Here is a 22,306-nt window from a genome sequence, read left to right as displayed (position 1 = left end):
TGCTCCTTGTTTCCCGCTCGCTGGTGCTATTGCACGCGTCCGCAGCGAGCGGGTGAGTACAGGGTGTGGGGGGGGGCTGCCTGGGTGATCACTAGATCGTCCGGGCAGCCCATAGCAGATAGCAGTACTCTGCTGCCGCCTCTCCTATTCTGCGGAGCAACCGCACCATATCATTGAAAGACAAACGACTGCAACGATCAGCCAACATCGTTTATGTTGGTTGACCGTTGTCTTACTCAAGACGATTATCGACGGTAATGGCTGATATCAGACAAGTACGGCCGGTAATCGTTTTGTGTAATAGGGCCTTTAGTCAGCCAGCCAATGCTCTCTTATCTTCTTTTTCTACCTTAGTTCTATATAGGAGAAACTGTTTCAACTATGTTTTTTATGCTCTGCTATAACTTATCTTATACGAATGCAGATATTAGTATTAATGTAGTCTTCAAAAATATTCCCCCAGAGGAAAGAAACAATGGGATTTGCTTTACTTTTTCCCCCTGCTTGTGAGGTGGGAGTTCTTATCTCTTTTCTGCTATTTTCTGTTACAAGCTACATTTCCACTTTCTCTTCTTTCACAGCAAGTGAACCTTCCAACCTTTTGAGAAGGCAAGCTACTGGTGATAATCTGTAACAAAACTCTCTGGGATTCTCTCATGCTTGAATAGCAATACAAAAAGAACCTGAGCTAACCTATAACCCATGCAATATGAACTGCTAACACCTACAAGGATAAGTGTATTGCCGTCAAAAAGCTGTGTAGAAGCATTTGTGCCATTTCTTGGCTGCACATTAATCTCTGTACGTAGAGCATGTATTTTATGTCAAACAAATATAGGTTCTTGTGTACACTGTGAATGAATTAGCATATAAGCATAGGGCAACTACAAAAGAAAAAACTATATGTTACATCCTTAGCAGTTGCCTTTTTACTGATACTCAACCTGTCATATCTGCAGATAGAAGTCTTTGCTTTTCATTTCCAATGAAAAGATTGGAAGATTTTTGCAGTGTGGCGCCAATCATACAAACTGTTCACTGTCAAAAACTGATCATCTGATTTTTTTGTGGCATTTAGTCTGATAGACCTGAGTTTCTAACCAGTTTCCAGGAGTAGAACTGACAGGTCAAAATTATAATGGAAAAATTTGCACAGTTTCTGTTTTTTTCAGCCCACATAGCCTAAAAGTGTTCTTGTCCTTATAACTTTGAAAATCTAAATCAACGGGATGTGAGTAGACATGAGCGGATTTACAGTAATGATGTTAAGCGATTTGTTATCTCTGCGATTCGCTCATCAGCCTGCTGTCGTTTAACTCACTGCCGCTCCGTGCAGCTCCTCTCCGGGTGCTGACAAAAGCTGGATCCATACCTGGGAAACTGGGAGAAATTTCCCAGGCAGGATCAAGCTTTTCCCAGCACCCGGGGAGGAGCGGCAGTCAGTTAAAGGGGTAGTGCGGCGCTCAGCAATTATTCACAGAATAACACACATTACAAAGTTATACAACTTTGTAATGTATGTTATGTCTGTGAATGGCCCCCTTCCCCGTGTCCCACCACCCCCGCCTGTGTACCCGGAAGTGTGGTGCATTATACATACCTGACTCGTGTCGACCCCCGTCTCCGATCTTCAGACAATGACATCCTCTTCGGGCGGGTGGCCGAACACCTCCGACTGTCCCTAGTGCCGGCCGCCCTCTGCAGCGTCATCAGATGCTCAGCCGCGATTGGCTGAGCATAACTGTGCTCAGCCAATCGCCGCTGAGCACAGTCATGATGCGGCAGAGGGGGGCCGGCATCAGAGACGGCAGGAGCTGTTCGGCCGGCCTCCAGAAGATGACGTCTTGGCAAGATGGCGGACGGGCGCGACGAGGATCAGGTATGTATAATGCACCACACTTCCGGGTATGGCGGGAGTGGTGGGACACGGGGAAGGGGGCCCTTCACAGACATAACATACATTACAAAGTTGTATAACTTTGTTATGTGTGTTATTCTGTGAATAATTGCTGAGCGCCGCACTACCCCTTTAAATGGCAGCATATGCAAAAATAATGCTGAGACACCATCACACATTTCTCAACACCAGTTAGCTAGCCAGACCTTCCTCTGGAAAAGAACAACCAAGCCAAGTAAACCGCCTTCCAACAAGCCACAAAATGACTGGTCTTTCAAAATACCCCAGCAAGGTATCCATCCACAGCTGGTAAAAGGCAGCAGGCTGATGAGCGGATTGCAGAGATAACTAAGCACTTTGCTTCATTATTACTGTAAATTTGCTCATCTCTAATTGTGAAATAAAGCATGTTTGAAATCTACTTAGAAGAGGTATACCGGGCAAGGCTTATTTTTTTATATGTAGCTAGGGATTGGTTGTTTTGACATAATAAAGCAAACTTCCCTACCTGGCTCCAGCACCAGAGCCGATTGGCTTGGTGGTCCTGCAACATCACGGCCCCAGTGCCTGGAAGCGGCCAAACAGATAATGGAGTGGCAGGATTGTGGTGGTGATTGCGGCCCTGGAGCCAGAGAGGAAAGTTTGCTTGAGGCTGAAAACACACACAGCAATGTGTGAGGAAAACTGCATCTGCAGTTTTTGTGCCGTGACTAAAAAATGATCAAGTACAAGTCCTCCCTGTAAATTTTCCATCCCATTTGAATCCTGTTCTGGTTTTGGCACAAGAACTGCAGTGGCTGTTATCGAAAAACTGCTGTTTGTGTTTCCTGACTTATTATGTTACAATAGTCTATCCCCGGCCATATATATTACCACCCCTTTTATTTTTTTTTTTTTTTTTATCATGCTTTAAAACACAGCTATATTTCATATATCCAGGTCTCCAGCAGTGACCAGATTTGTATCATTCTACTCTATGCTATACAGTGGTTGTGGCTTATCACACCACACCAGGTGAGCCGAGACCTAGACATTCGCTGTATTCCTATGCTTCAGTGATTATACTGTGTCACCCTATAAGGGACCGCTCTGCCTGGTCTTTTTTACCTATAAAAAAAACTGTAATGAAAAATTTTGCACCTCTTCCATGTTCTAAAAAAAATCCTAGTTTTGGTTTACAAATGCAAAATACTGACTTTAAAGCGACTCTGTACCCACAATCTGTCCCCTCCAAACCACTTGTACCTTCGGATAGCTGCTTTTAATCCAAGATCTGTCCTGGGGTCCGTTCGGCAGGTGATGCAGTTATTGTCCTAAAAACAACTTTTAATCCGGCAGCGCTGTGTCTAACCCCCCTCATTATTAGGAATGATCCAGGAACATTTACTGCTGTTTGAGCTTTGCACAGGTGTATTAACGATCCAGCCCATGTGCCGGGCTGCCACAGGTGGGGAATAGGAAGCAATCTGCCTGGAGTATTCCTAATAATGAGGAGGGTGGGGAGGAAGGACAGAGAGGTTATGCCAGCTTAATGCATATACAAATGTAAGCCCCGGCCATTAGACACAGCGCTGCCGGATTAAAAGTTGTTTTTATGACTATAACTGCATCCCCTGCCGAACGGACCCCAGGACAGATCTTGGATTAAAAGCAGCTATCTGAAGGTACAAGTGGTTTGGGGGGGGGGGTCAGATTGTGGGTACGGAGTTGCTTTAATAGTGCTATAGGCCACTAACCAAAATTCTAAGCAAAACACTTCTATGTGAATGTTGCTTATGGGAAAGGGCCATGGTTACACTGCAATATTTCAATCACTTTTTTTGACTCAAAAGCTTAAGCCAATACCAGTGGGTCCAAGAAACTGAATTGTCTATTATAGTTTTTCTGTTTATAAGATCTACTCTTAGTTTTGGCGTACAAATTGTGGTGGAAAATACTGTTCAAAATGCTGCTGTGTGAAGTGGCCTAAGGCTGGATTTCTTGGCATTAGTTCCCTCTCCTAAGTAAAAACTGTAATAGTTACACAAAATATTTAGGGTGTGAGTACTGTAATGATATGGCATATCAAATATATATTTCTGCGCAAAAAAAAGTTTTCAGATCACCTTGTATCAGAAAGTCATACAGATCTGTAAATTACTTATATTTAAAATCTCAAGCTTTCAGGTACTCATCAGCTTCTGTATCTCCTGCAAGAAGTGCAGTTTTCTTTCCATTCTGCTTTCTGCTGCCCCCTCTATCCATGACAGAAACAGTCCGGAACAGAAGAGGTACTCTGTAGGGATTTGCTACAACTCTGGACAGTTCCTGTCACAGACAGGGGAGGAAACAGAAAGCACTGTGTCAGACTGGAAATAGTACACCACTTCCTGCAGGACATACAGCAGCTGATAAGTACTGCAAGACTTGAGCTTTTTAATTAGAAGCAATTTATTGATCTGTATAACTTTCTGACACCTGTTGATTTAAGAAAAAAAATTCAATTTTTTTTGTGATTTAGCACACGGCGTGTTATGGCGTCAAGTAGCATGCCCTTCCCTACACCAAATTAAAGGGGTACTCCAGTGTATGTCTTTTTTTTTCCGTTTACATCAACTGGTTTCAGAAAATTATATAGATTTGTAATTTACTACTATTTAAAATTTAAAAGTGTTTCAGTACTTATTAGCTGCTGCATGTCATGCAGGAAGTGGTGTTTTCTTTAAAGTATAGCACAGTGTTTCCTGCAGCCATCTCTGTCTGTGTCAGGAATGGTCCAGAGCATTATTAAATCTCCATAGAAAAAGTTTTCTGATCTGGACAGTTCCTGTCACGGACAGAGGTGGCAGCAGAGAGCAGTGTGTCAAGCTGGAAAGAACATACAGCAGCAGATAAGTACTGGAAGACATAGGCATAACTTTTTACTATTGCTATAAACGTGTCATACTGAGGAATTATATTGTTTTAGACAACTGAATGATCCATTGTGAAAACCCTTTGCAAAGAGGATTGGATTTGCAGGTGACTTCAAGGATCTGCCAAAACTGGTAATAGATTTTGCAGAAACTCTGGAGTAGATTTCAGGCTCTCTGTAAATTAAGCTATAGAAGATAAGATAGAAATTTGGAAAGTCATGTTTTTTCCATTATTCTGAATAGAAGTATATTTTTAGTAAATTACATTTAATGAGAAGTGTAGCTGTATTGAGGCACGTAGTACACTGTGTAGTCATTTCATGGAATACTGCAGGAATGGTTTGTACTTTTAAAGAGGAATATAATGACATCATCTAAAATGGTTTCCTTGCAGATCAATCCATAAAGCCTAGAATTATTTCTTATTTGTGTTAAATTCCTTCCTTTTAGTTGAGTCTTTGTAAAATGGAATCAGTTATAAATGTGTTGAACAAAGCAGAGAAATTCAAGAACAGACTGTGACTGTGTGCCTTGTGTTATTGTTTGTAAAGCTGTATTATTCTTTTTATAAAGGGACAGTGGGTCCAGTGGGTCTGAACCCACTCCACTGTACATACCTCCTTGGAGAATCCGCCTTGGCTGCCTGCCCTTGACGTGCACAGGGCTAAGGGAAGGGAAGACAGACCAGGTCGGAACTAGAAAGACACAGCAGGGACAAAATCAGCATGGACAATAGTCAAAGAACTAGCCCGGGGTCCAAATAGAGCAGACATAGGTAGGGTCAGAAGTTAAAGGAGAAGTCTGGCAACATTTTTTATTAAAGCACTGTATTGCCCCCCAAAAGTTTTACAAGTCACCAATATACACTGATTACGGAAAATGCACATAAAGTTTTCTTTTCCCTGCACTTACTACTGCATCAAGGCTTTACTTCCTGGATAACGTGGTGATGTCACGACCCGACTCCCAGAGCTGTGTGGGCTGCTACTAAAGGCCCTATTACACGAAACGATTATCGACCGTATTTGGCCAATAATCGTCTCGTGTAATAGAAGACACTGATCAGCTGACATGAGCGATGTTGGATGATCGTTTTCTGTCGTTGTCTTACCTGCTCGCTGCCAGCACGTGTAATAGCACCAGCAGCGAGCAGGGAACGAGGAGAAAGGTTGATGCTCATTTGCTCCTCTGCATCACCCGGTGTAATAGGGGCTTAGAAGTTTGCAAATTACAGGATATGCAGTAGGAAACAGTGAAGAGAATGCTTTGCTTGCACCAGAGCTGCATCATTATTAAACAGCTGGTTGCTGAGGGCGCTAAAAGTGTGCCTAATGGCCTATCCTGAGCTTAAACTGCCAGTTAACTTGATAAGGCATACAAAAAGTGTTTATTATAACATGCCCCACTTTGTTGAAGTCTTGGTGTTGCAGATAAAAACATGATAAAAACAACGAGACCTAGATGTGTTCCTAAACCCTCTAGGCGTCTGCATTCTGTCTTAGTTCTGGTTCATGTATAAGTGACAATGATTTAAACTCATGTGGTGAGGATGTATGTGACTGAAGCCTGACTCACACTGTGTCTGTGCAAAGATACCAGTGTGGTTGTTCTTATGTCTTTGCATATAGGGGTAAGGTGGTTTAACCCCCTAAAATGCTCTGTAGCCTCCCTCTTGTGATCCATAGCAGTTGGGTCTCTTTTACACTTGTATAGTCATGTGCTTTCTGATGATAAATCCTGTCCTGAATTTATGTGGTGCATATTGATATAAATGTTACTGACCTCCTGAATATAATTTAGCTTGTTATTGTAGGAGCATTACTGTAGAGGGAATTTAAATATTTTTGTTTGTCTTTTTTGTGCTGCTGCTTAATAACTCTTATATCTTCCCTTCAGGGACATGAAAGGAATCATAGTCACACTAAGCGACAGTGGTCACTTACAGTGCTCCTACTTCGGGACAGATCCATCTCTTTTTCAAGCACCTAAAGTGGAATCCAGGGACATAAATTATGACGAGTTGGATATGGAAATGAAAGAACTTCAGAGAATTATCAAAGAGGCTACAAAAACACAAGGTCAGCACATTTACTATATTCAAAGCATATTTAGGATTAACAAAGACAGAAGTAGCCAATAGCAACCAGCATGGCTTTACCACATCCCACTCTCCCTTCCTGGTTCAGCAGAGCTCAATGAGATGGGCACTGCTATATCTCTCTCTGACATTACACATGTCTCCAGGGACACTCTACGCCCTGGAGACATGTGGGATGTCAGAGAGAGACATATCATAAGTAAAAACATACTTACCTGGTCCCGACCACCAGTCCCGTCACTGCTCTGCTTCTTCTCTCATAGCTGATAGCTGTGGTCAGGATCCTAAGCAATCGCTGTCAACATGATAGCGAGAGAAAGGGTTCAAACTTCAAAAGAAAGCTATTTTGCTAAATCAGTGCATTTGCAAAATTGTTTCTTTTGTATTTCCCATCACATGGTGATGCCATCGCATGGTGATGGGAATACCGCTTTAAGTACACAGTCTAAAATGGCTTTAAAGGGGTTATCTGGCTAACACATTTTCAGCATGTTGCTGCTATCTTAAAAACATAACCAACATGTTATCACCTCTCTGCACTCCTCCGCTGTCCTGCTGTGGTGTCGCCAGTGTCCCTTGCTGTCTGTAGCCGTCTTCAGCCAATCACTGGCTGCAGCACTGTCCCGTCTCAGTCAGTGATTGGCTGAGTGGGTTGTCACTCCTGAGATGAGCAGCAGCAGGGGACACCGCATCGGTAGACCGGGGGAGTGCAGAAAGGTAATCCCCATGGACCAAGCCAAATTTTATAAATGACGTGTCACTTTATTCATTAAAGTGTGGGGATTCTTTTACATATCCTAGTGATTCTGAGATTGTTTTCTTGTTACATATTCTTTTTTTTTTTTATTACTGGATACCACACCAATTTGTCTACGTGCACTGTTAAGTTATCTGACAATCAGCCAATGTTATGAATATATGCCTAAGTTAGAATACTACCTCAGCTATAATTCATATAGCTATATAAAAACAATATGCTGAGTTTCCAAAGCAACATATATCTTTATTGAAAAAATATATATAAAAAATCATTAAAAAGAAGAACCATGCATTAAAAAGACAGTGGCCGTCCCAGAGGATGTATTTACCTATAATTTCATTACATGACTATAAACCCACCAACAATACTATGTATTAGGACACTGTATAAACATTGGTACTAAAGGTAAGAAAAATTATTGCAAATATAAAGTGCAAAGGTTTGTTGGACACGAAATAGTCCTAACTAAATGTTATACCCCACTCTGGTTTGGGAGTTACTTACAATCAATATCTTGTAGGTCTCCTCTGGGACACCACCACCCCAACGCGCTTCATAACTTTCATAACCGGATGAAGGTTGTGACACACGCGTTGGGGTGGTGGCGTCCCAGGGTACTGATACAGTGTGGGAATCAATCCGTAAAACCTTGAATTACAATACAGTTACTGATTTCAGCATTGTAAGCTTTTTAAAGTTCATATTTAGCAGGAGAGTATATTGTAATTTGCTGCCTCTAGATGCCCAAGCCAAAGGGTATTAATCATAAACTAGTATTACAGGACTTTTCTAAGCTTTCTGTAGCCACTTAAGCTAATTATTAGTGAGACTAAGCCACCACTTCAATATAGAGTTCAGGTTACTGGCACAACTAAAGGAATTTATAAGTCAGAGTAAAACTGGTGCTTTACTTCACTGACTTTACAAAGAGTTGCTCACAGTTATGGTTACTCTCTTATTAACGCTTTGGCAGTCTGTACATTAGGAGTACAGCCTGTGTCATGGAGTCATAATGGTGTCATGTGCTCCAGGAAATGGTGTGATTCACACTGCCTTAGTCTGTCTGCAGGTACCTGTTGTTTTAGTAAAAAGCCATGCTGTAAATCTTGACCATGTAGAGTTTGTTGCTGCTCTGTCATAATTTACAGAAATAGCCAGTAAAACAGTTTTTATCCACTGCCTTATACTTAGTTAGGCATTCTGGTATCAGGGGTGTAGCTAATGTCCCTTGGGCCCTGGTGCAAGAGTTCAACTTGGGGCCCCCCCCTTACTCGACCAAGCGATGCCATAGATAGATAGATAGATAGATATTAAGACTGATATTACCAACAATACCAGTATACAGGAAGGAAATATTATCACCATACATATTACCACCATACTGTTACAGACCAAATCCTGTATACTGACCAATATTACCAATAATACCAGTATACAAGGGGCAAATATTACCACCACACCACAACCACTACCATCACCACCATATTGTTACTGACTAAATCCTGTATACTAAAACCAATAAAACACAGTACCAGATTACAAGTAGCAAATATTACACTACATACTGACTAACCCCACCGCTGCTACTGAACAAAATCCACTGTACACAGATCACTATCATCCAGTCATACAGAGGTGGACGCAGCTCCAAACAGGTTCTGTACATCATATAAATTACAGTGCAGTTATATCCAGTGACTCACAGGGGACGTCTTCTCTGATCAGAGTTCTTCCCTTATCATCTTCTTCTCCATCTGTCCTGGGCCATTATGACAACTTCTCCAGGCCACAAATCCACAGAATCTGCCAGACAGACATATTAGACTCCTCATTCTGGCACTATCCTCATCCCTCTACAAACTGCACATCTGTCTTGTCCCCTTTACGCCCTCAGTTAGTGGGTAGCCCTAACACTATGTGTATTACCCCTTTATAGATGGCCCCCTCTATGTAGTCCCCAATACAGATGCCCCCTGTGTTGTCCCCCTCTGCTTCTATTTTAGATATCCCCCCTTATGTTGTCCCCCATATAGATACCCATCTTATGTTGTCCCCTTGTAACTGCAGTATAGCGGGGTCTTCTCATCATAGCATGTAGCTGCAGTATAGCGGGGTCTGCTCATCATAGCATGTAGCTGCAGTATAGTGGTAAAGTAGGGTCTTTTCATCATGGAGTCTCATTTCTTTTGTCAACATGAGTCTACATAAAAAAGTTAAATCATTGGAGAATCTATTATGCCACGGTACAACCCCTCCCCCTGCATTCCAAGCTTCTTTTTTCACATACTGCCCCCATTTCTCAAAAGAACACATCCTACCCCCATGTGTACCCTGCACTACATACTGCCGCCTGTGTGCCTCCTCACATACCTACCACCACACACACTGCCCCTATCTGTCTCATCACATGCCCATCACCACACTGCCCCTATGCTCCCCATACCCTCTTCCTCAGGTTGCCCCCACTGCTCCCACCTGCATTCTGTCTCTTCTGTAAAACTTCCCCACTCCATGTAAACTTCAAGCTAGCTCCTCCCACACATGCCGGTCACGTGGTCATGACATAATCGGAGGTCCTTTCGTATGGGAAGACATAGCATTTACGGGCAGGGGATCATGGCAGCGGGTGAGAAGCAGGCTGCACACTGGCCCGGAGCGCAGGATCGTGAGAACAAGGATGAGAGGAGAAGGCCCCAGGTGACAGAAGGCCCGACGCCTCCATGTGTCTCCCACGTGTGCTGCCTGTAGCCCCTGCCTCCCAGTGAGCGTTGGGGCTGTTACTTCTGACCCAGAAGTAACAGCCCCAGTGCACACAGCTCCCTGATGCTTGTGCTGCCTGGGCATCAGCCAGGGGCCCGTCCAACACTGACTCTTGTGACCACAAGCGAAACACTGCTTGCGGTCACAAGAGTGATCGATCAATGCAGCCGTGGGCGGACGCAGGAGAGGCAAGTGCTGAGGCAAGGCCGTGGCGGGCCGGGTTGCAGCGACGACTGCTGCGACCACGGTCGCTACGCCACTGTCTGGTATACAAAATAGGCTACATCCAATTTCTGTAGGCAGTCCTCGGACTGCATCCATCTTCTCCTGGCTAAGGAATTTAAATAAGAGATAGCTCGGGTTCGTGTAAACCTGAACTTACTGTGAGTTTGCTCATCTCTGGTCATAACCATGTGCAACACAGTATAAAAATCACGTATTGTTTCTTAAACCGTGAGGCCTCACTAGTCAAGCACCTCCTAGTTGTTGGTGAGGCAGTTTTCTCAAAGGTGTCAATAACCGTCATAGTACTTTCTATGGCTGTAATATACTCTGTTTTAGCAAGAATATTGACTCCTTTTGTACAGACAAAAAACTGAGCAATATTTATCATTTGTGCATGGACAGAGGATGGACCCCCTTGGTCTGTCTAATGAGGCCCAGTCATCACTGTGGTCTGTAGAGGAAGGCCCCAGGGCCCACTATAAAACATGTGAATAAATTAGACCAACAAGGATTTTGTGGGTCCTGAAATAATTTTCAGAGAAACCTTTGCAAAAGACCCACACCCTTTGGGGGTTTTGCATACCAGATTACCTATGTAGGTGCTAAGCAGAGGATAATAGAGCCATGGGTTGTTTTCCAGACACTCAAGCTACAGTGGGGAAAAAAAGGATTTAGTCAGTCACCAATAGTGCAAGTTCCCCCACTTAAAAAGATGAGAGGCGTCTGTAATTTAGATCATAGGTAGACCTCAACTATGGGAGACAAAATGAGAAAACAAATCCCGAAAATCACATTGTCTGATTTTGTAAGAATTTATTTGCAAATTATGGTGGAAAATAAGTATTTGGTCAGTAACAAAATTTCATCTCAATACTTTGTTATATATCCTTTGTTGGCAATGACAGAGGTCAAACATTTTCTATAAGTTTTCACAAGGTTGGCACACACTGTTGTTGGTATGTTGGCCCATTCCTCCATGCAGATCTTTTCTAGAGCAGTGATGTTTTGGGGCTGTCGCTTGGCAACACGGACTTTCAACTCCCTCCAAATGTTTTCTATAGGGTTGAGATCTGGAGACTGGCTAGGCCACTCCAGGACCTTGAAATGCTTCTTACGAAGCCACTCCTTTGTTTCCCTGGCGGGGTGCTTTGGATCATTGTCATGTTGAAAGACCCAGCCACGTTTCATCTTCAATGCCCTTGCTGATGGAAGGAGGTTTGCACTCAAAATCTCACGATACATGGCCCCATTCATTCTTTCATGTACTCGGATCAGTCGTCCTGGCCCCTTTGCAGAGAAAGAGCCCCAAAGCATGATGTTTCCACCCCCATGCTTTACAGTAGGTATGGTGTTTGATGGATGCAACTCAGTATTCTTTTTCCTCCAAACACAACAAGTTGTGTTTCTACCAAACAGTTCCACTTTGGTTTCATCAGACCATAGGACATTCTCCCAATACTCTTCTGGATCATCCAAATGCTCTCTAACAAACTTCAGACGGGCCCGAACGGGCCCGCGTACTGGCTTAAGCAGTGGGACACGTCTGGCACTGCAGGATCTGAGTCCCTGGTGGCGTAGTGTGTTACTGATGGTAGGCTTTGTTACATTGGTCCCAGCTCTCTGCAGTTCATTCACTAGGTCCCCCCGCGTGGTTCTGGGATTTTTGCTCACCGTTCTTGTGATCATTTTGACCCCACGGGGTGAGATTTTGCGTGGAGCCCCAGATCGAGGGAGATTATCAGTGGTCTTGTATGTCTTCCATTTTATAATTATTGCTCCCACAGTTGATTTCTTCACTCCAAGCTGGATGCCTATTGCAGATTTAGTCTTCCCAGCCTGGTGCAGGGCTACAATTTTGTTTCTGGTGTCCTTTGACAGCTCTTTGGTCTTCACCATAGTGGAGTTTGGAGTCTGACTGTTTGAGGGTGTGCACAGGTGTCTTTTTATACTGATAACAAGTTTAAACAGGTGCCATTACTACAGGTAATGAGTGGAGGAAAGAGGAGACTATTAAAGAAGAAGTTACAGGTCTGTGAGAGCCAGAAATCTTGATTGTTTGTAGGTGACCAAATACTTATTTTCCACCATAATTTGCAAATAAATTCTTACAAAATCAGACAATGTGATTTTCGGATTTGTTTTCTCATTTTGTCTCTCATAGTTGCGGTCTACCTATTATGTAAATTACAGACGCCTGTCATCTTTTTAAGTGTGAGAACTTGCACTATTGGTAACTGACTAAATACTTTTTTTTCCCACTGTACATCCATCATCTTCTTCAAGCTAAGGGGTACAAGTGCCAATAATTCAGGTTCTCACAAACCTGAACTTACTGTAAGTTCGCACATCTCTAGATATGGCCTGTAGTTCAACGTCAGCTTGCTGGTCAGGCATGCTCATTTGCAGCACTAGGAGTTACAAAGCAGAGCATTGCAACTGGGATTTAATGTTAGAATCTTAGCAGTGAGGGAGCACAGTATAAAGTGCATATGGGGGTGCAGACCTCACCCTTTAAAAGCCAGTTTAGTACATTAGAAAGTAAAGCCTGGCATATAGATATTAGGCCTCATTCACACGTTCAGTAATTTTTCTGGACCGCAAAGCCTCCCACTATTTTTACTTTGTGGTCTGTATAAATTCATCTGTATTTGCATCCGTAATGCATCCATTTCCATATCTGTTTCCGTAAAATGTGAATAGTACTAGTTTGCATATATTTGATCCAAGATTTTACAGACGTCACGGATGTGACATCCATGACGTCTGTAAAAAACATGGATCCCATAGACTTCTATTGGTAATCTGTACCGCAATCACAATCCGCACTACAGAATGTCCTTACGGATTACGGATCAAAATGATCATGGACTGTGTGACTGTGTTGAACCGTGATTACAGATCCGGAAGAACGGACAACTTTACTGAATGTGTAAATAAGGCCTTACCTGTGTATAATGAAAACTTTAGTTTACTACCCACATAGGCTACTGCTTAATCCTTTAACAACATGTGTAAATGTAGGCCATTGTGTCATTTAGGGGATACAGAGAGGGCTTTGTTCTGTTCTGCTTACAGCTGCTATGAGCAGCCGGGGACTGTGGCTATTTGCTGGCATGGCCTGATTATTTCATTAACCCCTAGACGACCCAGGGCGTATAGTTACGCCATGGAAGTCTGTCCCCAGACGACCTAGGGCGTAACTGTACGCCCTGGGTGTTTCTCCCGCTATGAAGCGTGCTCCGGAGCGGAGCGCGCTTCATAGCAGGTGGGGGCCGGCTGCAATCAGCAGCCGGGACCTCACCGGTAGTGACACGCTGCAGCGATCGCGCTGCCACGTGTCATTAACTCCTTAAACGCCGCGATCGCGGCGTTTAAGTGTAAGTGACAGGGGGAGTCCCCTGTCACTTACCGATCGGGACCCCCGCAGTGTGACTGCGGGGGTCCCGATCGGTAAAACGGACTGTCGGAGGTCTCTTACCTGCCTCCGTGCGGTCCGATCGGCGATCTGCTACACTGAGCCTGTACAGGCAGGCTCAATGAGCAGATCGCCGATAACACTGATCAATGCTATGCCTATGGCATAGCATTCATCAGTGTAGAAATCAAACTATTGTATGTACAAGTCCCCCAAAGGGACTTCAAATGTGTAAAAAAAAAAAAGTTGAAAACACCAATACACTACCCAAAGCCCCTCTCCCAATAAAAGTTGAAATCACCCCCCTTTCCCATTATATAAATAAAACATATAAAAATAAATAAACAAATAAGCATATAATATACCGTAGCGTGCGAAATTGTCCGATCTATTAAAATATAACAAGCGTCATTGCGAACGGTAAACGGCGTACACGAAAAGAGGGAAAAAAGTGCGCGGATTACCGATTTTATGTTACATTATATATAAAAAAAATTCATAAAAGTGATCAAAACGTCCGATCTTCACAAATATGGTATTAATAAAAACATGGCGGAAAAAATGACACCCGATACAGCCCCGTAGGTGAAAAAATAAAACTGTTATAAGCGTCACAATAGGCCCATTTTATTTATAATTAATTGCCAAAAAAAAGGATTTCATTTAAAAAAAATTTATAACATTAGAGAATCTGTGTAAACCTGCATGTGGTTGTGTTCGGACTGACCTATAGAGTAATAATATCATGTCGCTTTTACCATATAGTGCATTACGTAGACACAGGAACCCCCCAAACGTTACCTTATTGCATTCTTTTTTGCGATTTCACCAATGTATATCTTCATAAATAATATATTTGGGATTCCATCATACATGTTATGGTAAAATGAATGACGCCATTACAAAGTAAAACTATTACTGTAACAAATAAGCACTTACATGGCTTGTAGATAAAAAAAACTGAAAGTGCTAGAGCTCTTAGAAGGGGAGGAGGGAAAAACGGAAACACTAAGATCAAAATTTGCGCGGTCCACTGGGTCATTTTGGGCCTGGTCCTCAAAGGGTTAATAAAAAAATCGCATCCCTTAATAAAAGCTTAAATCAACCCCCTTTTCCTATTTTATATATAAGAAAATATAAACAAAAAGTAATAAGCATATTTGCTATTGCTGTGTGTGAAATAATTACATTATATACAAAAAAATATGAATAAAAATTGATCAAAAAGTCACATATGTATAGGCAAGATACTGGTAAAAAGTAAAGATCATGGCCCAAAAAATTACTTCTTAAATCGCCTCATAGATTAAAAAAGAAAAGTGTTAGAAGGATCAGGGTAGAGCAATTTTAAATATATTTAGTTTTTTTTCCAAAAAAGTAATTTTTTAAGAGCAATTGGATAAATTAAAAGTTATACTGTATACATTGTTTATCGTTAATCGTACTGACTTGAGGAACGTAGATATCATGTCAGTTTTTCCACAAAGCAAACAATGTAAAGACGACCCCCTACAATTTTTCTCCCCACAATTTCATGGTGCAAATGTGTTTTCAGGTTTGCAGCATTTATGGGAAAATCACATTGTGTCATTGTAAAGTACAGTTGGTGGCGCAAAAAATAACAGCAAGCACTATGGCTTTTTAAACATGAGGAGGGAGAAACTGAACTGCAAATATAAAAATTGGCCTGCTCCTTAAGGGATTAAGCGACAATTCTTTTGTGTATTGGGGTCTCCTCAGCAGATGATGCCAGTGGGGGAGGAGATTTTAACTGCCCAGTCCTATTGTTTTCTATGAGATAAGCACTATACCAAAGCAGTGTGGCAGCGAATTATCTGCCCCCACCCTATTCACAGCTCATGACTGTTCACCCAAGCAAACATTCACATGTATGGGGTAAATAGCAGAGATATAAACACCTAACAATTTCTAACTAACATCAGGAGTTAGTTTACACTTAGAAGTGTATAAGCCCACACACGGCTTCACGGTTTCTGATTCATGTGGGTCCTTAACCTAAAATATGGTGCAGCACCACACGGCGACTACCACCACCATAACAACCACAGCACCCAAGGAGGGATAGACCCAGTTGTCTAACTGACAATTGACTAACCAGACATAGCCCCCCTGGGCTCTAGGCCCCACCACCACCAATAATGGCTGCTGCATGGCAGTGCCCCACACAAAGAGAAGCAGATAAGCAAACCTCACCCTGAATAGTTCAGTTCCTTGCTGTTTGTCCTATCTTTTATAGTTGCATATTCTAAGTAAAAACATACTTAGTCATTTATAAAACACTGGCTAACTCTGCACATCTGCAATACTTATTAACACAATGTCAACGGTCCAGTTCCATAAACACTTGTTTTAATCTAGATGTATTAAATATGGCACATGAAATGAAATGTTAATTATTTTTCCTAAATCTGCTTGACTTGCAATACCTCCAGAGCCAAGTACTTAACATGGCATCCTCAACATAAAATAATCCTGCGGTTCAGATGCCAAGCTGCTAGTAAAACAATTCATTAAGTCATTCAGTGCTTCTGCTCTTCCCAATCGGTGCACAGCAGGTCTCTCTCTTTCTTAAAATGTTCATTCTAAATAGATTTTCTCCTATTTTTCTCTGGTTAGTTTTGAGCAGCAATTTTTTGTCATTTTAATGTGTGTCTTTTTATTGAAGACGTACAAGACCTGTGGGGCTCTGCCTTTGCCAGGTTCAGTTCCAGAAAAGCAGTACATTGGTGCCATGGAATTTAGCATTACCATGACTTTGGATGTGTGCTTTTCTTCATTTTTATTTTTTAAATTGTGAAATCAATATTTTGTGGCATGAATATTATTTATTGATTTCACAATTTAAAAAATATTGCTATTAGTGAATATTGTTTTCACTAATTGTCATGGGAGGTGTAAATGTGACTTGGGGTTGCTCTAAAAAGACAAGAATTGATTTGCAGTACTGTAAAGAGAAGGTATCCAAACATCAGTTTGTTAGACTTATGCCAAATACCATGCGAATGTCAGTTTGGTTTTTTTTAGAAGCTGGCAAAGAAAAAGAGACATAGCATGAGATTTCCTCCTGTAAAACATTGCTTTTAAGAGATAATAGCCTTATGATGCAATGCTGTATGCCATAGAAGCACTATACCATTACTTTCTATATATTATCTGATATGAAGATCAATGAAGCAGCTAGGAACTGCCTCTCCACGTCGTGAGTCACACCGGTAAGGTGTCTAATCCTTGCTGGGCACGTATGTGTAAGCAACTGCACTCTCAGTGGTGCTCATCCATACAGAAGTCCATGAAGAACTCAAGAAGAAAGTGGCAGGTTAGCGGCAACCCACCGTTTAAGTGCAACATTTATTCAAACAACACCAAGATAGGTTAACAGGCAGTCATAGTAGTATACGAGGCCCTTTGAAGCGTGGAAACTTGAAGAAACTTCCGTAACCTCAGTGGGACGCACTTGCTATGTCTGCCTGTTAACCTATCTTGGTGTTGTTTGAATAAACGTTGTACTTGAACGGTGAGTTGCCACTACTCTGCAACTTTCTTTTTGATTTCTCTCTATACATTATGATTTCCATTACAAATTAGAAGGTACATGTATTTAAGTTGCGTATAACTGTGTTTAATTGAAAGTTTTCCACAAATGCCTTCACCCAAAAAAAAAAAAATAAATAATAATAATAAAACGTTCAAAAGCCCCCTGGTCTTACTCACCGTCATCTGAGCTTTTAGACCCCTTTCCTGCTCTCTTCGTTCCCTTTTTTCCTCCATTGTAACTTTTTATGTATCCAATACTATATTAAGGATGACTTTGGCTGGGAAATTACATCTCCTTGCATGCCGTGCACCACCATCATTTAAGTTCACATCCCACTTTTGTCTTTCTGTCCCTGCCCACTGATTGCTTTGCGCTGTGCAGTAAATGCTGGACTTTGCTCACTGTGCAATGCAGACTACTGAGAGGAGCGATAGTTATAAGTCTCCCAGTAAGAAACATTGTTAGTGATTGATGCTTTGAGCAGAATACCCAATTTTTATATATATCCTTGCATACTTATTTACTTTATTTGGTTTAGCATGTGATTTTACATATTCTTTTCTTTCTATAGATATATTGCCAAAAATTGAAAAAGAAGACGATATGACTTTATTGGCTAATGTTTCTCCTGTTCTTGATGCGGTGTCGGTAAGTCACTGTATTATATTAAATTATATTATTATCCAACCTTTGCACTTTCAGGTACTTTTGCCAAATATGCCCATGCAACATATGGACGTTTATATTAGCATTGTCTTCATTTAACAATCTCAGAAATACAGTAATAAAACAAAACTTTAGAACAGGGGTGGGGAACCTTTTCCATGTCGAGGGCCAGTCGGGCATTAATAAAATCATTCGAGGGCCGCATGCTGTGCGCGGCAGTTAGTAGCGTGGGTTTGCAGCACCCGGGGCAAGGCACTGTATTGTTCCCCTAGTGCCCCTGCTATTTGTAGGTTACCCTCAGTGATGCCCCTTGTAGTCTAGTTAACCCCCAAGTCATGCCCCTTGTAGTCTAGTTAACCCCCAAGTCTTGCTCCTTGTAGTCTAGTTATCCCCCCAGTGATGCCGCTGGTAGGCCTAGTTACCCCCCCCCCCCCCCAGTCATGTCCCCTGTAGCCTAGTTAACCACCCAGTGCCTGTCCTAAATAAAAAAAAATAAACATCCCACTCACCTTTCCTTCACTCCCACGCTGCCCAGGTCCTCTTCTCTCCCCTCTAGCCTGTGCCGGTCTTCTCTTGCAGGCAGCTCGTGATAAAATGACACCTGTGGCTACAATATACAGCGGTGCCTTGGATTAGGAGCATAATTCATTGCGGGACTGTGCTTGTAATCCAAATCCACTCTTAAACCACAGCAAATTTTCCCATAAGAAATTACTGAAATGCAGACAATTGGTTCCACATCCCAAAAATAATGATTTATTATTCTGAATACTGTGTAAAACAAATGAAACAAACATTCAGAAACAGCAGAATATGTGATATTATAAGTTCCTGTACAGTAATGGAGAGGATGGGAAACACAAGGGCTGACAGAGACTGCAGGGAGCATGAAGGAATGAGCAGGGCAGATGTGAGCACATAAATGCAGCATTCTGTGTCTGGGGAGAGAGGGGTTACAGCTATGAAGAGATTACCTCCACAGTCTTGTCCCCTGATGCAAGCCCCAGCCTGAAGTGAATCTGCTATGATTTGGAAGGTGAGGGAAACTTCCTGGGTCAGAGTACAAGGCTGTAGACCCCGCTATGCAGACCATACTCCTCCCCTGCTCCTGCTCTCGCTCCCACCCAGTACAGGGAGCTCCTAAACCAAAGCAATGGTCTTAAACCTTGTCACAATTTTGAAAAACTGTGAACTCTTAAACCAAAACGCTCTTAAACCAAGTTACCACTGTATTATAAAACTTGGTTTCTCGACTATTCCTACAGGTTGTTTTTAACTACTTTAATAGTTCTTTGTTATTTTTTTGTGTCATGGAGTCATTTTCCTGTTTCTGAGCTATTGATGTGTACATATTTATCATGTGACAAGCGTCAGCAACATCTAGCAAGAGCAGGGTCCAGCAGAATGTGTAACCTTTATTAGAAAAGGAAGCTGTAAAAGTACTATTTTTTGTCTCTTTGGAATATTTTTATTGTGAAGACAGTGAAGGACATAATCAAAAACTGCCCTAAAGAAAAACTGTATGTGCTGCCCATAGCAACCAATCAAGGCTCAGCTTTTATTTTGTATTCTGCTGTGATTGGCTACTATTGGCAACATACAGTTTTCCTTTTAGACAGTTTTTAATCATGTCCATTGTCTGGTATCCATGTTTTCTATTACTATGCTTATGGTCAAGTTTATGCTTATGGTAAAGTACAATACAGTAAAACTCATTTTTTTATGTTTATTTTGCACAGCAAGCTACAGACAGTGCTGTGGAGTCTGTCCCTTCAGTCACAGTAAAGGTATGTATTGTACTGCATGGTTCAGTTAGTTGCTTACTTTCTTTTAATGCTCTTGCTGTACCATAGCTTTGATAGACAAGCTCTAAATAAGTTTACTTTAGCTGCTATTAACATTAATGGTTATGTTCTGGATGCACTTTTTTATGGGTCTACATAAAATAAAATGTATTACCCTAAAACTGTCCATTGCCCTGACTTTCGTGTACACACAGTTTATTTACATTTAGATTCTACATTTGAATTGATTCTAGAATTTAGTCTTGCACAAGATGTTACAAAATGAAAGATAAAAACTAAGGGCCCTGTTACATGAGGCAATTGCCCAATCAGGCAGAGGAGCAGATTGTTAGCTGATTATTGTCTTTCAGCAGGTTTAAAAGTCATCGGCTACCCACGTTCCTTGGTGTCCTCTCACTTCTCAGCTCACCGAAACCGCCTCTGAAGCTTCTATACCCATCTCTTAAGTGAAAGGCTGCTTAGCCAATCACTGGCCTCGACAATATCCTGTCTCAGCAGTGATTGGCTGAGCCGCCTGTCACTTAAAGCTTGGTTAGGAAGTGTCAGCAGCCCTTCCCCGCATGATAGTTGAGTCGTGTAATAGGCTCTGTAAGCGAGTGCTGATCTGGAAGATCAGTGTTTGCTTATCTGGCATGTTGGGCTGTGTAGAGAAAAACATTTCATAATATTTTTCCTAGGGAGCATCATTCCATATTGAAATTTTGCAGATAAATCCATGATAATTTGTATAGTGAATCCACATCCACTAAAACTTTCAAATCAGGCAGAAACTTCAGTAAACCTATGCCTCAATAAACATATGCCTCTCTGGCTCCAACTTAACATGCCTATGGCTGTGTCCATGTTATCCAGGGCTCCCTAGGGCGGCATCAAACTTCTACAGCCAAGCGGAGTCAAATGCCAGGGGAGGGGTGTCCGTTACAGGCATTCCACGTGTGGAACACAGAATGTGGGAATACCGTCTTAGGCTAGGTTCACACTCTGTATCTGTGCGGCTGTATTGCGGGCGGTAAATCATCGGCCGGATTTTTCCGATTCATGCGTACGCTGGAAAGTATACGATATACGGCTGCACAGTGCACACTATGTATGAATGTACGGCCCGATCGTAAACGGACCCGTAAAAAATGAACAAGACCATTGTTTGCGGCTGGAAATGCTGCCGTGGATTGACAGGCGGTCCGTACGGAGTACTTCAAAAATAGCAGGCAATGATGCCGAATGCCGATGCCTCTAATACTTAATATAATAAATTAATAAAACACATTTTCTTTGTAATAAAGTCCCTTTCGTTGTTCAATAATTTAATTCTAACGAATCCATCATTGTGCAATTAAATATACTGCTAAAATAAATATATAAGTAAATGTATATTTATATATATATTTATTTTTTGACAGTATATTTAATTGCACAATAATGGATTCGCTAGAATTAAATTATTGAACAACGAAACTGATTTTATTTCAACGAAAATGTGTTTTATTAATTAAATATTAAATAGTACAGGAAGCTCCAGTAAGCCGTTAATTCATATTGCCGGTAATAGAGCATTCTGTACTAATCATCACTTTACTTTAATTAAAACATCAAATGTTTCTTCTAATTATGTTATCACAATAGCATTATTAGAAGAAACATTTAGAATTATATGTGCGCTCAGCTGATTGGCTGATCGGCTGAGCGCACATATAATTAGCGGGTCCGCAGTACAGTGACTTCATTGTGCTGCGGACCAGCGAAAAGGACACATCGGGGTGAGTATAGAGCTCTCCCCACCCCCTCCCCTGCACTGCACCCATACCAGTAAGGAAGGGGGGGTCACTTAACCCCTTCCTTGCTGGGATGGTTGCAGTCTGACATCAGTCTGGCCCCCAAGGGGTTAAGGGGGATGCAATACATCCTCCCTTAACCCCTTGGGGGCCAGACTGTAAGCAGCGATCTGTAAAGATGCTGCATACTGTAAGGAGCACAACACCGCTCACAATGATGGGCGTTGTGCTCCTGTTTGTGAGTTTTTTGTGTGTTTCTCCCTTTTTGTTTTTCAGATATCGGTACCCTGGGGATTACGTCGGATTCCGTGGACTACGTCGATGACCAGCGGTTGTTTGTTGTTTTTTTTTTTTTAATAAAATGGTCAATGAGGGGTGTGGGGGTGTTTTTATTTGAATAAAACATTTTTTTAACTTGTGTCTTGTCTTTATTTCTTTACTTTATAGACTTAGTAATG

At 41.9% G+C, this 22,306-nt stretch overlaps 1 protein-coding gene across 2 annotated transcripts in view; it reads left to right on the top strand.

The window, feature by feature from the left end:
- BBS9 (Bardet-Biedl syndrome 9) overlaps nt 1-22,306 on the top strand; it is a 254,546-nt gene that overhangs the window by 95,458 nt on the left and 136,782 nt on the right. For both annotated transcript variants that reach the window (XM_069958443.1, XM_069958444.1), the window contains 3 exons: nt 6,688-6,869; nt 18,177-18,253; nt 20,011-20,058. In XM_069958443.1, the coding sequence (XP_069814544.1) occupies nt 6,688-6,869; nt 18,177-18,253; nt 20,011-20,058 (307 nt within the window). The remainder of the gene's footprint in view (nt 1-6,687; nt 6,870-18,176; nt 18,254-20,010; nt 20,059-22,306) is intronic.

This window comes from Dendropsophus ebraccatus, chromosome 2 (assembly GCF_027789765.1).
Source record: "Dendropsophus ebraccatus isolate aDenEbr1 chromosome 2, aDenEbr1.pat, whole genome shotgun sequence".
Lineage (NCBI taxonomy): Eukaryota > Metazoa > Chordata > Amphibia > Anura > Hylidae > Dendropsophus > Dendropsophus ebraccatus.
Note: the sequence above shows the minus strand (reverse complement) of the source record. Positions and strands in the feature narration are given on the sequence as shown.